This window comes from Moschus berezovskii, chromosome 7 (assembly GCF_049115385.1).
Source record: "Moschus berezovskii isolate FMDL1 chromosome 7, NW_MosBer_1.0, whole genome shotgun sequence".
Classification (NCBI taxonomy): Eukaryota; Metazoa; Chordata; class Mammalia; order Artiodactyla; family Moschidae; genus Moschus; species Moschus berezovskii.
Window position 1 is genome coordinate 79,949,622 of NC_142466.1, and position 16,698 is coordinate 79,966,319.

The 16,698-nt window shown below is 43.1% G+C and overlaps 1 protein-coding gene across 1 annotated transcript in view; it reads left to right on the top strand.

Annotated features, from left to right (window-relative positions):
* DOCK5 (dedicator of cytokinesis 5) overlaps positions 1 to 16,698 on the top strand; it is a 270,685-nt gene that overhangs the window by 132,537 nt on the left and 121,450 nt on the right. The window contains exons 7-11 of the mRNA XM_088838043.1: positions 3,026 to 3,161; positions 4,383 to 4,540; positions 6,694 to 6,775; positions 9,911 to 10,040; positions 15,853 to 15,925. Coding sequence (XP_088694169.1) covers positions 3,026 to 3,161; positions 4,383 to 4,540; positions 6,694 to 6,775; positions 9,911 to 10,040; positions 15,853 to 15,925 — 579 coding nt within the window. The remainder of the gene's footprint in view (positions 1 to 3,025; positions 3,162 to 4,382; positions 4,541 to 6,693; positions 6,776 to 9,910; positions 10,041 to 15,852; positions 15,926 to 16,698) is intronic.

Sequence of the window (16,698 nt, forward strand, 5' to 3'; positions counted from 1 at the left end):
TCTGCTGTACAGTGAAGTCAGTCAGCTATATGTATACATATGTCCTCTCCCTCTTGGTACTCCCCTTACTCCCATCCACCCCTCTAGGCCATCACAGAACTCTGACAGTAGATTTAAAATCAGCAGCTTCATTCTCTCTCTTTCTCTTTGTCTTCCCCTAAGTGGGACTATTGTTTATGCTGTGTGCAAACCAGATTTGCCAGAATAGTAAAGCATGTTTTTAGCTTCTATTATGTCTTCAATAACCTCTATAAGCCTCAGTAACCTCTTAATTAAGCTGCTCATTGGCCCCGGCATATAAGTAGGTTCCTGATATTACTGCACTTTGGAAAATGAAAGATTCAATTAATTCATCAAAATTGATTGTGACCTGGGGTTCAGCCCTCCTGCCCAGCTCTTTCTGAAACACTGGACTGGTTTCTCAGTTTTTGCTGATGATTCATTTGACATTTAGTTTCAGTTTCTGTTGTTCAGTTGCTAAGTCATGTCTGACTCTGCAACCCCATGGACTGCAGCACAACAGGCTTCCCCGTCCTTCACTGTCTCCTGGAGTTTGCTAAAATTCATGTCCACTGAGTCGATGATTCCATCAAATCATCTCATTCTCTCTCACCCCCTTCTCCTCCTGCCCTCAGTCTTTCCCAGCATCAGGGTCTCTTCCAGTGAGTCAGTTCTTCGCATCAGGTGGCCAAAGTATTGGAGCTTCCGTTTCAGCATCAGTCCTTCTAACACATATCAGTCCTTCCAATATTCGGGGTTGATTTCCTTTCGGATTGACTGGTTTGATCTCCTGGCAGTCTGAAGGACTCTCAAGAGTCTTCTCCAACACCACAATTTGAAAGCAGTGCTGAGGGATTCTTAAACAGCTAAGACGGGATAAGCAGCTCCCTCTGGCACATATGCTGCCAGTGTATTTTTGAGTCTTGGCACAGTGTGGCATCAGTCTGGGGGCCCCTGGTCTCTGCTACTAGATGGTAACATCCCACAAACAGCAAGACATGCTTGCCTTCTATTTCAGCCCTTGGAAGCAGCTCGAGAAATTAAGCTGCTCCATTGGTGCATCCATGATTCAATCTCTGAGAGGCTAACATGGGCTTATGATGCTGGGTGGCCTGTGGGTCTGGCTCCCATGACAAGGGACCTGCCAGATTGAATCAGTTGATGGAGAAGCCATAAAACAGGGCAGAGGGAAATTAGGCATTTTTGCTTTCTTCCCAAAGACTTAGCACATGTCTTGGCACTATTATGCCTGAGTTTTCTTGCTGCTTGGACATCCCCACTCCTAGATTACTAGTGCCAGGAATGCTGTCTGGGAATTCAGATTGCAGTATTGTGTTTCCACCACAATCCCCAATTTCTTAGAACTAGGCACAGTTTTCTGCTTTGGTGTTGGACATAAAAGCCTTGGTGGATGGTGCCAGGCAGGGAGCCTATGGCGGTTACTATTGCCATGCAGCACCCAGAGCTACATTTACTTAACACAGCCAGAGGTTTCCTGTGCCAGTTGCTGCAGTCAAAACTAACATTCGTTGAAAGCATGATATATGCTAGATATTAGGTGCTTTATGTGCATTATCTCATTAAATTCCCCTGTAATCCTGACAGAGTGTATTTACAGATGAGGAACCCAGGGCTTTGCAAAATTAGATAGATTACTCAGTGACTTCCCTGGTGGTCCAGTGGTAAAGAATCTGCCTTCCAGTGCAGGGGACTAGGTTTCAATCCTTGGTTGGGGAACTAAGCTCACGAGCCACAACTAAAGAGAAAGCTGCATGCTGCAACAAAAGATCCTGTGTTCTGCAACTAAGACCCAACACAGCCAAATAAATAGTTTTCGTTGATGTTGTTTTTTTAATGTAGATTACCCTAAATCACCTTGCTGCTGCTGCTGCTGCTAAGTCACTTCAGTCGTGTCCGACTCTTTGTGACCCCATAGACGGAAGCCCACCAGGCTCCCCCATCCCTGGGATTCTCCAGGCAAGAACACTGGAGTGGGTTGCCATTTCCCTCTCCAATGTGTGAAAGTGAAAAGTGAAAGTGAAGTCGCTCAGTCGTGTCCGACCCTTAGCGACCCCACGGACTGCAGCCTACCAGGCTCCCCCACCCATGGGATTTTTTAGGCAAGAGTACTAGAGTGGCTTGCCATTGTCTTCTCCGAATCACCTTGCTAGCAAGTGTTAAAACCAGGATGTAAATTTTGGTTCAGCTGAAACCAAAGTCTGTGTTCTGAGATAGATTTTGTGATACCAATGCCAAGACTTATTTACTTGGTCTCCTTTAAGATAATCTTGAATGAAATACTATCCCCCATGCCTGTGCTTTTAAGGAAATCAGGACAAGTCCCCCAATATTTGAGCATCTGTCTTTCATAGAAGTTTCCATAGCAAACTACAGATGATTAGGGGGAAAGAAGCATTGGTTAGAGGATTTTGGTTAGAATGAGTGCCAATTTTGGATTTTCCATTGAGGTTCTTGGGACCAGATTATTTTGCATATCATTTACAAGTTTGGGTAGCATTATTGTAAATTTTTTAGTGTTTGTTTGGAAAGAAGGCTGAAATTGAAAGGAGAAAATTCAGTGAGTTCTCGTCTTGTCCAGCACCCTGCCTTTCATCCAAATCCTCTGGGTTCTTCCATGAAAACTGTTATTTTCTATTTATGACTGTGCTGGGTCTTTGTAGCTGCACACAGGCTTTCTCTATCTGTGGCAAGCGGGGGAAGCCCTCTAGTTGCAGTGTTCGGGCTTCTCATTGTAGTGTCATTTCTTGTTGCAGAGGAGTGACTCTAGACACGTGGGCTCAGCACTTGCAGCTCTAGAGGTGAGGTTCAGTAGTTGTTGCGCACGGGCTTAGTTGCCCCAGGGTTTATGTGAGATCTTCCCAGACCAGAGATCAAACCCGTGACCCCTGCATGGGGTGGCAGATTCTTAACCACTGTTCCACCAGGGTTGTCCCGCCATGAAGATTCTTCAGAAAAGAGCCTGCACCTGGTGAGGAGAACCAGCTAACCACTCCTTTGTTTCCAGAATGCTGGGGTTGGATCTGGTCGTGCGGGATGACAACGGGAACATCTTGGACCCAGATGAAACCAGCACCATTGCCCTCTTCAAGGCCCATGAAATGGCCTCAAAGAGGATTGAGGAAAAGATCCAAGAGGAGAAGGTGAGCTTCCTGAAATGTGCAGACCTTGGCCATGGAGGTTCCGTTTTTGCTTTTGCTTTTTTGTTTGTTGTTTTGCTCTTTTTTTGTTTGTTTTTAACGAAGGAAAGGGAGTCATTGACAGCAGAGGTCGCAATGTTGTTGAGAAGAGATATCCATTCTCATTTTAGAAGCAAAATATAACAAAAGGAACAAGGCAGTGGTATGTTCTGACCTGAAAAGATTGCAAAAATATATATTACGTGGAAAACAGCAAGATGCAAGAACCACGTGTATAAAATACTGTTATATGTATTTCAAAAAAGAATATACATCTGTGCTTGCTTCTGTGTAGACTAACTCTGTAGTGATAGACAAGAAACTGACCATTAATGGATGCCTCTGAGTAGAACTGGGTGGGAGAGAACCCTTTTGACTGTTTAAACTTTTGTATTTAGTCCATAGATTATGATTTCTAAAGGAAATAGCAATAATATTTACAAGTGAAGTTTTTGAGAGATTTTAAAAATTGTAACTGGACAATAAATAAAAATTTGAAAGGTACAGAAAAAGAAAAAAGTCACCTACATTATGCCTGCCCAACCATACTGATGTTTTGGTGTATGTTCTTCCAGTCTTTCTGTTCTAATAAGTAAAGAGACTATTTATTTCCTTTAATTTGTAGGTTTTATTTTTTTTAGTATAGTTGTAATGACATTTCATTGTGTTTCTAGATCTAATGGCTAACTGTGGCCGAGGACAGACCTGTCCAGTGGAGTCTTACTTACGATAAGAGTCATTCTCCCAAAGAATGATAATGAATCATGAATTTTACACTTTTGAGGTTTCCCCAGAAGCCATTGTGAGAGAGATGAGAACTTCTCAAAACCATTAAAACCATGAGTTATTATAACCTTTAGATATATGCTCTTTAGACAGCATTTATTGAACTGTTTGGGTTCAAAGCCTTTCACAAGACCTTCATTAAAATAATAATTCTATTTTGCTCACTCGATTACTTTTCTCCTTACATTTACTTTCTTAGTAAGTGCTTGTTTTGGGTGGTACTGGGTTTTCCAAAAAATTCATTTGTGTTTTTCTGTGTCTTCCTTATGGAAAAACCTGAACGAATGTTTTGGCCAACCCAGTAATTATATCTGACCCCGGTTTGGAGGCCAGTGTCTTTGCCAGTTCTTCCCATTTGCTGAAACCAAAATGATTTTCTCTTCTGTCCTCTGTGTTCAGTCCATTCTGCAGAACCTGGATCTGCGGGGCCAGTCCATCTTCAGTGCCGTCCACACCTATGGCCTCTTCATGAACTTCAAGAACTTTGTCTGCAATATTGGGGAAGATGCAGAGCTGTTCATGGCCCTCTATGATCCGGACCAGTCCAAGTTCATCAGGTAGTAGAGACCCAGATCGTCTGCCGTCAATCTTGTGAAAATACCAAATCTTCGCCTTCCCGCCTACCTGAGGATTTCTTTACTGAGTTTGAGATGGGAAGATGGAGAAGAAGGGGAGGATTTCAAGACAGTGGAAAATAAACCCCATTGGGCTGCTGTGCTTTTCTGAGTGACCACTGAAACAGTGCAGTAATAGTTCATGTCTTCACTGGGTCTTAGAAATCACATAAAACTCATCAGAATAAAGAAGTTGTGGTACATATATACAATGGACTATTAGTCATAAAAAGAAATGCATTTGAATCAGTTCTAATGAGGTAGATGAACCTAGAGCCTATTACACAAAGTGACATAAATCAGAGATAAATATCATATGTTAACGCATGTATATGGAATCTAGAAAAAAGATGGTACCGATGAACCTATTTGCAGAGCAGCAGTAGAGATACAGACACAGAGAATAGACTTGTGGACACAGCAAGGGAAGGAGAGGGTGGGATGAATTGAGAGTAGCATGGAAACATGTATATTACCATGTGCAAAATAAATAGCCAGTGTGTATTTGCTGTATGAGGCAGGGAGCTCAAACCTAGTACTCTGTGACAACCTGGATGGGGTGGGAGGGAGGTTCAAGAAGAAGGGAACATGTGTATACCTATGGCTGATTCATGTTGATACACAGTAGAAACCAACACAATGTTATAAAACACTTATCCTCCAATTAAAAATAATTAAACTCATCAGACCACGGCAACAGGGATGAAGGAATTCAAAAAACTATAGGAGAGGGACGAGGGAGGGATAACCCAGCAGAGCTCTGAGGGTTTTAGGGCAGTGAAACTGTCCTGTATGATACTGTCATAGAGGGTGTGTGTCCTTACACATTTTTCCATACGCATGGAGTATCCAACACCAAGAGTGACCCTAATGTAAACCATAGGGTAATCATGACGTCTCAGGGTAGGTTCAGTGATTATAACAGTGAATCCACCACTCTGCTGGGGGTTGTTGATAAAGGGGCGGGCTGGGCATGGAGTGCTGTTGTTGTGTTGTTAGTCACTCAGTCGTGTTTGACTCTGCGACCCCATGGACTGTAGCCCGCCAGACTCTTCTGTCCATAGTATTCTCCAAGTAGACTACTGGAGTGGGTAGCCATTCCTTTCTCCAGGGGATCTTCCCATTTCAGGGATCAAAGCTGGGTCTCCTGCGTTATAGGCAGATTCTTTACCACCTAAGCCACCAGGAAGCCCGGGAGTGGAGTGGGGCATAGGAAAGTCCTTACCTTCCTCTCAACTGGCTATGAATCTAAACTGCTCTAAGAAAGTAATGGTTATAAAATTTCAAAGACTTTAAAGAATAATAATAGACTTTGTTCAACCTACAGTCATCTGCTGCTGAGCAGCTAAGAAAGCATATTTATTATTGAGAAGATGGTTAAAATTGTTTCTAAAATAGAAATCTTATGGGAGTGTGTTGATGTGGATTCCAGGGAATGGACTTGGAACAGTTCTTATAAAATTATATTCCTGATTCAGCAAAGCTGAAATTTATACAGAGGATTTGAGATGAAAGAAGGACTCCAGATAGAATCTGGTAGAATGTACTGTGTCTGTGCCCATCTTGAGTAGTGCTTGTCATGAGGCTGTACTCGGTTTGCCTCTGGGAACTGGGCTGCAGCCAGAAGACCGGAGAATGGTCATTGGTGTGGTCTCAGTCCTGCCTGAATTTCACTGAGCTCTTCTGGACCGCCTTTGGACCCTATTAAGCCAGAGTCCCCTGGACTGCAAGGAGATCCAACCAGTCCATTCTGAAGGAGATCAGTCCTGGGTGTGCATTGGAAGGACTGATGCTAAAGCTGAAACTCCAATACTTTGGCCACCTCATGCGACGAGTTGACTCTGATGCTGGGAGGGATTGGGGGTGGGAGGAGACAGGGACGACAGAGAATGAGGTGGCTGGATGGCATCACCGACTCGATGGACATGAGTTTGAGTGAACTCTGGGAGTTGGTGATGGACAGGGAGGCCTGGTGTGCTGTGATTAATGGGGTCGCAAAGAGTCGGATGCGACTGAACTGAACTGAAGCCTATACTGTGAGCAGCTTCCTCCCCACTCAGGTGCTCACCGAGAATATTTTTCTTTCCCTTCACCAGTGAAAACTACCTAATTCGTTGGGGCAGTAATGGAATGCCCAAGGAAATCGAGAAGCTCAATAACCTTCAAGCGGTCTTTACTGTAAGTCCTACCTATGTTTAACCTTTTCCTTAGTTTATGATGTTCGCGAGTACATGTAGTAAGTATATGGAAAACTTAAAAACTGAAAACACGAAAATAACAATTCTCATAATCCCTCTAGCAGGAATAATCCACTCATTTATTCACCAAATATTTATTGAGCACCTGTTAGAGACCAGGCACTGATCTGGGCACTTGACATACATCAGTGAACACATCAGATAAGAATGTCCTGATTCTCAAGAGTTTGTTTTGTCCCAAAGGAGCAGACAATAATAAGCAGTAATCAGGTAGATGAGTACTTTGTACAGAATGTTAGAGGTCATGAGTGCTTTGGGAGAGAGTTTCTGGGCTGGGGGAGGCTTACTGTCTTAAATAGGTAAGTCAGGGCTGCTCTCATTGAGAAGGAGCTTTGGAATAAAAACTTCCAGTTGAAGAGGGAGTAAGCTGTGCAGATAGAGGAGTCTTCCAGGCCAAAGTTACTGCCTGGGCAAAGACCAGGCTAGACTTTTCTGTTGGCTTATATATTAATGGACTTTTCCCTCTGTTCCTCCATTTCCCTAAGGCAGGAGGTGTGCTGCTGTATATGGATTGAGAGCCAGGAAATGTATTGAGCTATAGCTTGGAATCTGCTGACTTTTTCTCATAGGCTAGGAACTCTCTTGGAGTCTTGCACTTTTTTTGACATCAGTGCTTGAAAAGCCCTGGAACTGCTGCCAACTGCTCTGAGCAGTGGGTGGGTTTCCCAGCTCCCATTAAGCCTAAAAGAGATACTGATGCCCCTTTCTTCCTTTTTCCCTTAAGCCACCCCCATATTTTGTCTGCTTATTCTTCTTAGTCCCTCTTACAACAAAGAAAACAAGAGTCTAAGGTTAAACTACCAAAGGAAGTGATAGGAGCAGTAGTCTGTGTGTTACCAGGTTCAAGCTTGCTCTGCTTGTCACTGGACAGGCCAGTAAGTCAGGAGACAAGGTGTTGAGGCAATGAATAACAACTTTGTTTGGAAAGCCAGCTGACCAAGAAGATGGCAGACTAGTGTCTCAAAATAACCATTTTATCAGGGTCTGGATTGCCAGTTTCTTTTATAGAACAGGGAAGGGGAGGAGGGGAGGAAGTCCATAAGTCTTTCAAATATCTCCTGGAGTGGCCAGCCTCAGGGAGGGGATGTGTTCATTTCTTCTGTCTTGAAGCCATTCACAGGTGGACATGATCTGGATGTTTCCCTGAACAAAGGCACTAGGGTTTAACCTTCAGGCAGAGGGGCAGGTATCCCTGAGGCAGGCCGTTATGTATAGACAGTATCCTTTTAGTGAACAAAAGCTATGGGAAGCAAAGGTTAAAGTAAACAGATCCAGTGTGCAATCAGATTTTGTTCTTCCCTGTAACACCAGTACAGGCTATTCTTCCTCCTTCCCTTCCTTCCAACTTTTTGTTGTTCATTCTATCCATTAAAAGTCAACCCCTAGGACGAGAGTGGTCTGTTTCTATCCCTGCACTGACCCATCCGTACCTTTGCCACCTAGTAAGTGTGGACAAGAAAGTGTGGACAAGAAAGTCCAGAACTCTTCCCCAAAACAGTATTTCCTCAATTCTGAGATATGTGATCTTTTCCCTGAAATAAAAGACATTTATCAGTCAATGTGTACATTATTAAAAAAAATTTTTTAAGATAGTATTAAATTATTGGTCCATCTTTTAATACTGTTTTAGAATAGCTACAATTCACTCACCCTCCCTCCTCCCCCTATCAATTAGGCTCTTCCTATATGCAAATTCTTGTCCAACTTTTTCTATTAGATGAAACGTGACTGGTCCCTTGGTCCTTAAACATTCTACAGAAAGTTCGTTTGTAAATGATTGCATATTGTTAAATAATATCAGTGTGCCCCAGTAAATGTAACCAGGCACTTGTGTTGTTGTGTGTTAGTCTCTCAGTCATGTCCAACTCTTTTGGACTCCATGGACTGCAGCCCACCAGGCTCCTCTGTACATAGAATTCTCCAAGCAAGAATACTAGAGTGGATAGCCATTCCTTTCTCCAGGGTATCTTCCCGACCCAGGGGTTGAACCCAGGTCTCCTGCACTGCAGGCGGATTCTTACTGTCTGAGGCACTTGAAATCTTTCTGTTAACAGAAGCTTCACAAAATCTAGAGTAGAAACTCAAGGTTGATATTGTCATCGGTATATATTCCTAGCTTGGAGCCCTGAGTTAACTTGATTATAGAGGATAAATGGGAACTGATTGTTTAAAAAGTTCTTTCTTGATTCAATAAAGAGGCCTTGGGAAGCTATTTCATGAAAAGAATTTGATATGCAGTTAAATAATTTCTGATGTTAAGGTGAATGAGTTTTGTGAGCTTTGTGGGTTTGTTCACCCATCCTAGGAGTACAAAAAAGCTTAGAGCATGAGCCTCAAAAAGACAGAGACATTTCATCCACACATTTCTCATTAATCAACACACTCTGAGAAGCTCTCAATGGATACTTCTCAGAAAGCAGGAGTAATTACAGAAAGCAGGGCATGTAAATTTCTGTGTTATAGTTGCCTCACAGGATTATTTGGAAGGTAAAATGAAATATCACCAGCCTATGTGGATACAAAATAAATGTCAGTGTCTTATAAGTTTTAATTTCATTTGGCACCGGAAGGCACCTGGTGCTCAGATATGCCCTGGCAGGATATAAAGTAGATGTGACAAAGGACCCTGAATAAGCTGGAGACTTGAGTATGAATATGATCTGGTTTATAAATTTGAAGTAGGAGCTGGGGAATATTTTTTTAATTCTTTTTTTTAATAGTCATTTTCCTATGACACCATGAGAGTTCTTGGCTGGATGCGGATAGGGGGAGGAGAGGAGTCATTCTGATATTTGAGCATTAAGAAGTATGCTCTGGGGACTTCCCTGGTCGTCCATTGCCTAAGACTCTGATCTGGGCTTCTAATGCAAGGAACCCTGGTTCGATCCTTGGTCAGGGAGCTAGATCCCACATGTCCCAACTAAGAACAGTTGTAGCCAATAAATAAATTTTTAAAAGTATGCTCTGAACAGTATTTTATTGCTGAGTCAACAGAAAAAAAACTGGAGGTGAGAGGGTGATGCAACTTCCTTTTTCTGTGCTCTCTGCCCCGTAGGACCTCAGCAGCACGGACCTCATCCGGCCCCGCATCAGCCTCGTGTGCCAGATTGTCCGGGTCGGCCACATGGAGCTGAAGGAGGGCAAGAAGCACACCTGTGGACTCCGGAGACCCTTCGGAGTAGCAGGTACAGAAAGACCCTGAGATACATGTAAAAGGGTGTGGCTACTGGGGAGACAGTATGATGGGGGCCTAAAAGAATTTAAACGTAGAACTTAGGATCCAGCAATCCTACTTCCCTACACTCAGTTCAGTTCAGTTCAGTCACTCAGTCATGTCTGACTCTCCGCGACCCCATGAATCACAGCACGCCAGGCCTCCCTGTCCATCACCAACTCCCGGAGTACACTCAAACTCATGTCCACAGAGTCGGTGATGCCATCCAGCCATCTCATTCTCCGTCGTCCCCTTCTCCTCCCGCCCCCAACCTTTCCCAGCATCAGAGTCTTTTCCAGTGAGTCAACTCGTCGCATGAGGTGGCCAAAGTATTGCAGTTTCAGCTTTAGCATCAGTCCCTCCAGTGAACATCCAGGACTGATCTCCTTTAGAATGGACTGGTTGGATCTCCTTGCAGTATAAGGGACTCTCAAGAGTCTTCTCCAACACCACAGTTCAAAAGCATCGATTCTTCGGCAATCAGCTTTCTTCACAGTCCAACTCTCACATCCATACATGACCACGGGAAAAACCATTGCCTTGACTAGACGGACCTTGGTTGGCAAAGTAATGTCTCTGCTTTTTAATATACTATCAAGGTTGGTCATAACTTTCCTTCCAAGGAGCAAGCGTCTTTTAATTTCATGGCTGCAATCAGCATCTGCAGTGATTTTGGAGCCCAAAAAAATAAAGTCTGACACTGTTTCCACTGTTTTTCCATCTATTTCCCATGAAGTGATGGGACCAGATGCCATGATCTTTGTTTTCTGAATGTTGAGCTTCAAGCCAACCTTTTCACTCTCCTCTTTCACTTTCATCAAGAGGCTTTTGAGTTCCTCTTCACTTTCTGACATAAGGGTAGTGTCATCTGCATATCTGAGGTTATTGATATTTCTCCCTACACTCAAACCAAGTAAAATCAGGGTCTGTATTTCTTTTAACTTTTAAAAAAATCTTTGATTGGAGTACAGTTGATTTCCATGTTGTGTTAGTTTCAGGTGTATGGCAAAGTGTTCAGTTATACATATACAGAGTGTTCAGTTATACATATACATATAGTCATTCTTTTTCAGATTCATTTCTCATATAGGTTATCAGAATAGAGTAGAGTTCCCTGAGCTATACAATAAGTCAATCTTGGTTATCTTTTTCTTTTGAATTTTTTATTTTGTCTTGGGGTATAGCCTGTTGACAGTGTTGGGATAGTTTCAGGTGAACAGTGTAGGGGGACTCATCCATACCGATACATGTATCCATTCTCCCCCAACCCCCCTTACATCCAGGCTGTCACATGACCTTGCAGAGTTCCATGCACTGTATACAGTAGTTCCTTGTTGGTTATCCATTTTAAAGATAACAGTGTATACATGCCCATCCTTACACTCTTGTTTATAGCAGCACATTGGTCACAGTAGCCAAATGGTAGGAGCAACCCAGCTGTCTGTTGATGGATGAATGGGTAAACAAAAGTGTCTGTCCCTGCGGTGGAACAGCCTGAAGCAGTTTGAAAATTCTGTCACATGTTTCAACATGAAGAAACTTTGAGGATACTGCGTTAAGTGAATTAAACCAGTCACAAAAAGATGAATACTGTATGATAACTCACTTTTATGAGGAATCTAGAACGATCATATTTACAGAGACCCAAAGTAGAATGGTGGTTCCTGGAGACACAGGTGACAGTGTGAGGGGACACAATGAGGAGGTACTTTTTAAAGGGGTACAGAGTTTCCATTTGGGAAGAGGAAACCATCTGGAGGTGGATAGTGGTGATGGCTTCATGACAGTGTGAATGTTTTAATTTTAAAGACTTTTTTTGATGTGGACCTTTTTTAAGGTCTTTATTGATTTTGTTACAATATTGCTTCTGCTGCTCGTGTTCTGGTTCTTTGGCCACAAGACATGTGGCATCATAGCTCACTGCCTAGAAACCGAGCCCCTACCCCCTGCATTAGAAGATGAAGTCTTTTTTCCTTCTTTTCTATTAAAAATTTTTATTGGACCATAGTTGATTTGCAATGTTGTATTGGTTTCAGGTATATAGCAGAGTGAAGCAGTTACACATATACATATATCCACTCTTTTTTAGATTCTTTTCCCATATAGGTCAAAGTATTGAGTAGAGTTGCCTGTGCTGTACAGTAGAAGACAAAGTCTTAAGCACTGGCCAGTCAGAGAAGTCCCAGTTGATTTTCAGTGCCACTGAGCTGTACATTTTTAAATGGTCGAAATGGTAAATTTCATGTCATGTATGTGTGCATGCATGCTAAGTTGCTTTAGTCAACTCTTTGTCTGACTCTTTGCAACCCCATGGACTGCAACCCCAACCTGCCAGGTCCCCCTGTCCATGGGATACTCCAGGCAAGAATACTGGAGTGGGTTGCCATTTCCTCCTCCAGCGAATCTTCCCTACCAAGGGATTGAATCCGAGTCTCTTAGGTCTCCTGCATTTGCAGGTGTGTTCTTTACTGCTAGTGCCACCTGGGAGGCCCCATGTTATGTATTTATTTTTCCACAATAAAAATGATTTAAAAGAAAGAAAAGAGGGAGGAAGGAAAGAGAAGATACAGAGACAGTGCACGATGAATTTGGTTGTGTTAGCCTCAGACATACCGCGTTCACTACTTGAAAGTGGCAGTTATTAGCTTTTGGTGGTGCTCATGTAGATACCCCATGTTTGTTTTTCCCTCCCTGCCCAGTTATGTGTCTTGTACACAGCAAGCCTCTAGGTAAAGCCTCTGTTTGTCTATTGGAATCTTCCTTGCCTGAAGCCATGTATTGATCTTATCTGAATAAAATTCTCCTTGGAAAGCTGTTTGCCTGTCTAGGAAATTTACTCATCAAAGGCAGCATTGCTTTCAAAGAGGGTCATTGGCTTCAGTCAGACTCCATAACCTTCCATGAGGCCCTCCATTTTCCTCTGTAGTTTGTTAAATGGAGGATATATATTTTTGGTCTTACTCTGACATTTTGGTCACTAAGTAATTCTGAAAGCCATCAATCCTGCTCCCGGAACGAGGACCCGGAAACTCCACATTGTCAAGGTCGACCTGTGGGTCATGTGGCTGGTGATGCAGCCTCTCTACCCCAGGAGGCTGTGTGCGCTGTGGGTTCCTTAAACTGCCCTGTAACCCCCTTCCTCTCAAGGCCGGCCACGCTGTGTTTAGAGGGGACAGCACTATTCGTGATAGTGAATTAAAATGAAATCCCAGGAAAGGCAAGCAGCCCTGGCCCAGGACTATTTAGCCACCTACACAGCAATCTGTTCCTTCATAGAAGTTGAAGGCATTTTCAAGCTCGTTGTCCTTCAAACTGGGCTAAGGAGACTGGAACATCAAGCTTGAGGCTTTTATTTGCTTCTGTATTTCTGTGTGTGTGTGTGTGTGTGTGTGTGTGTGTGTGTGTATGTTCAGGGCATGGAGATTAATTTAGTTTAAGCCTTGATGCCAAACGTCAGCAGAGGTTAGCAGTAACTAGATGATGTCTACAAATGCACTGCCTACTTGGGAGTTTAAATTCAAATTTTGCAGTATTTGTCTGTGTGTGTATATGCACTCACACACAGTGTTTGCAGGAGTCTTTTAAGAGCTGACAGCAAGTTGATGTCTTGCCTGCTTTTTATAGCTTCCTTACACTAACATTAATTCCCAAGCCTAATACATTATGTGTTTACATTACTTTGAGCAAGTATTTCCTCCTGGTTCCTTAGTTTTTCTTATGATTACTGTCTCATAGCTTGGTATTTCTTTTAATCTCCAAACAGGTTACCTAGGGCGTGGATTACTGTATGTTTTATGACTAGTTTGTAATTTATTAACCAAGGCTTGATGGCCTCTCTCCTCAGGGCCTTGTCTACTCTCAGCTGCCTGTGGAGTCAATGTCCCACTTCTTAGTTCTCTAGGGAGCAGGCAGAGTTCGGTTAAACGGTTTGCCCTGTGATCTCTGTTGGGTTCATACCCTGATTTTAACCACTTAACACTTCTTACCTAGGGAAAATTACCTACATTTCCCTGTGGGTAAGTTTCCTCATCTCTCTTTTTAAAAATTGATTATTATTTATTTATTTGTCTGCGTTGGGTCTTAGTTCTGGCACACAGTAATCTTCATTGCATCACGCAGGACCTTTCATTGTGGCATGCAGGCTTAGTTGCTCCGCAACATGTGGAATCTTTGTTCCCCAACCAGGTATCAAACCCACATCCCCAGCATTGCAAGGCGAATTCTTAACCACCAGACCACCAGAGAAACCCCTCTTTTTTTTTTATTTTTAATTGGAGGATAAGTGCTTTACAATATTGTGTTTCTACTGTACAACAGTGCCAGTCAGCTATAAGTATACATACATCCCCTCCCTCTAGAGCCTCCCTCCTCATCTCTTAAAGTAGGGCTGATACTAATATTCGTATAAAAAAGATATGCAATGGGGTTAGCACAGTGCTTCCTTAGTAGCTCTTCTCATATGTGAAAGAGCAGATCAATGTATGGTCTTCTAATCTGTGCTGCTAATGACCTGCCGCCCTTCGTTTATGTGGAAGCCAGGTGAGAAAATGTCACATCAGAGGGACAGTGGGCCACTTCAAGTCTTGAATTCCTCTCCTAGGTCTTTTATTCTGTTGACACTTCTGCCCCCCAAAAAAATGTATTGTGTCTTAGAATGCAGGCTTACTAAAAATTGTCAGTGTCATGTGACTCAAGAATTAAGCAACTTGGTCTAGTAGAATTTTTTTTCATATTTGTTATTTTTATTTTTTAAAATTGGAAGATAATTGCTGTACAATGTTGTGCCAGTTTCTGCCGTACAACAACATGAATTAGCTATGTGTAAACATAAATCGCCTCCCTCCCGCTCCCCTTCCCACCCCTCTAGGTCATCAGAGAGCACTGAGCTGAGCTGCCTGTGCTATACCAGGTTTCCACAGCTGTCTGTTTTATACATGGAAGTGTATGTATGTCAGTGCTGCTCTCTGCATTCATCCCCCTCTCCTTTCTCCTGCTGGGTCCTCAGGTCTGTTCTCTATGTCTGGGTCTTTGTTCCTGCAGATAGGTTCAACAGTACCATCTTTCTAGATTCCATAGATATGCGTTAACGTAAGACACTTGTTTTTCTCTTTATGACTTACTTCACTCTGTATGACAGACTCTAGGTCCATCCACATCACTTAGAAATGACCCAATTCCATTCCTTTTTTATGGCTGAATACTGTTCCATTGTAAATATGTACCACATCTTTATTCATCTGTCAGTGGACATTTAGGCTGCCTGCATGTCCTGGATATTAGAGTTTTTAAAGAGGGTAGTCTGCTGGGTTGATCTGAGAACACCCAGAACCCTGCTGAGGACCCTGATGAATTGCTTTTCTGCCAGCCTAGGGACACTGGGAGTCATCGTTGACAAAAAAGTAAAGAAACATCTCTGCCTGCTCTGTCCTTCTCCAGGATTCTATGTTTGCTGATACTGTAATTTTCCAGAGTTCCTGACTGAGGCCTGAAGTAATTAGCTACTGTTTTTTTTTTTCAATTTTTTTTTTTTTTAACACCAAAAACATTTTGTATTGGGGTATAGCCGATTAACAATGTTGTGATAGTTTCAGGTGAACAGTGAAGGAGGGATGAAGCAAATACTGGAGTGGGTTGCCATGCCCTCCTCCAGAGGATCTTCCCAACCTGGGGATCAAACCCGCATCTATTATGTCTCCTGTATTGGCAGGCAGGTTCTTTACCACTAGCCCAACCTGGGAAGTCCAGCAATTAGTTTCTTTAATTAAGTTTTATCTTTCTCCTAGTGATGGATATTACTGATATTGTACATGGCAAGGTGGATGATGAAGAAAAGCAGCATTTTATTCCCTTTCAACAGTAAGTACTTTGGCACTTACCCAGGTTAGTTGAGACCTGGGTTAGGCCTTTGGTAGGTACATACATTAACACAGAACCAAGTGCTCAGAACCTTTTGCCCAGTTAGAGAAGGAAAACTCTTAAATGGGAAGATTGAGAGGAGCTGACAAAAGAATGTATTCAAAATCCTCATATTAGACTCTAATTTAAGAGAGTAGCCTAACTTCTGATTCTACAGAAATGACTGAAGCAATATAAGGGATACGTCTACCAGGTTATGGTACCATATAAACGCCAGAGTCTACCTGTACTTTGTCGTATGGAACAGTTATCACAGAGGACCAGGAATTAAGTAGGACAGCACAGGGCTTCTCAGACTGTAACGTGCACATGAATCGCCTGGGATCTTGTTGGGATGAATGCAGAACGCCATCTGGTGGGTCTGGAGTCTCCATCTAATAGGCTTCTGGGTGATGCTGCTGTTGCAGGTCTGGGGAACACACTTGGTGAGAGTGAAGGGTGGACTAATCCCTGGGTTCCTGCGAGTGGAGGAAAGCTGGCCCAGGAGTGCCAGGAAGGATTCCCCCCGACCTGCACTCAAGCCCCCTTACTGAGCCTCAGGAGCTGGAGCCCTGAGTGGGCCACTGGGGGACGCTGGAGAGCTCTTCTCCATCCCTGTAACTGAGCGAGCATGCCTGTGAACATCATGACTGACCCCAGCAGGCATGTGCCACTTAACCTTGCACAGGCGGTTGGGAGCATTGCTGGGTCTAACTCCTAACGAGACAGTCATG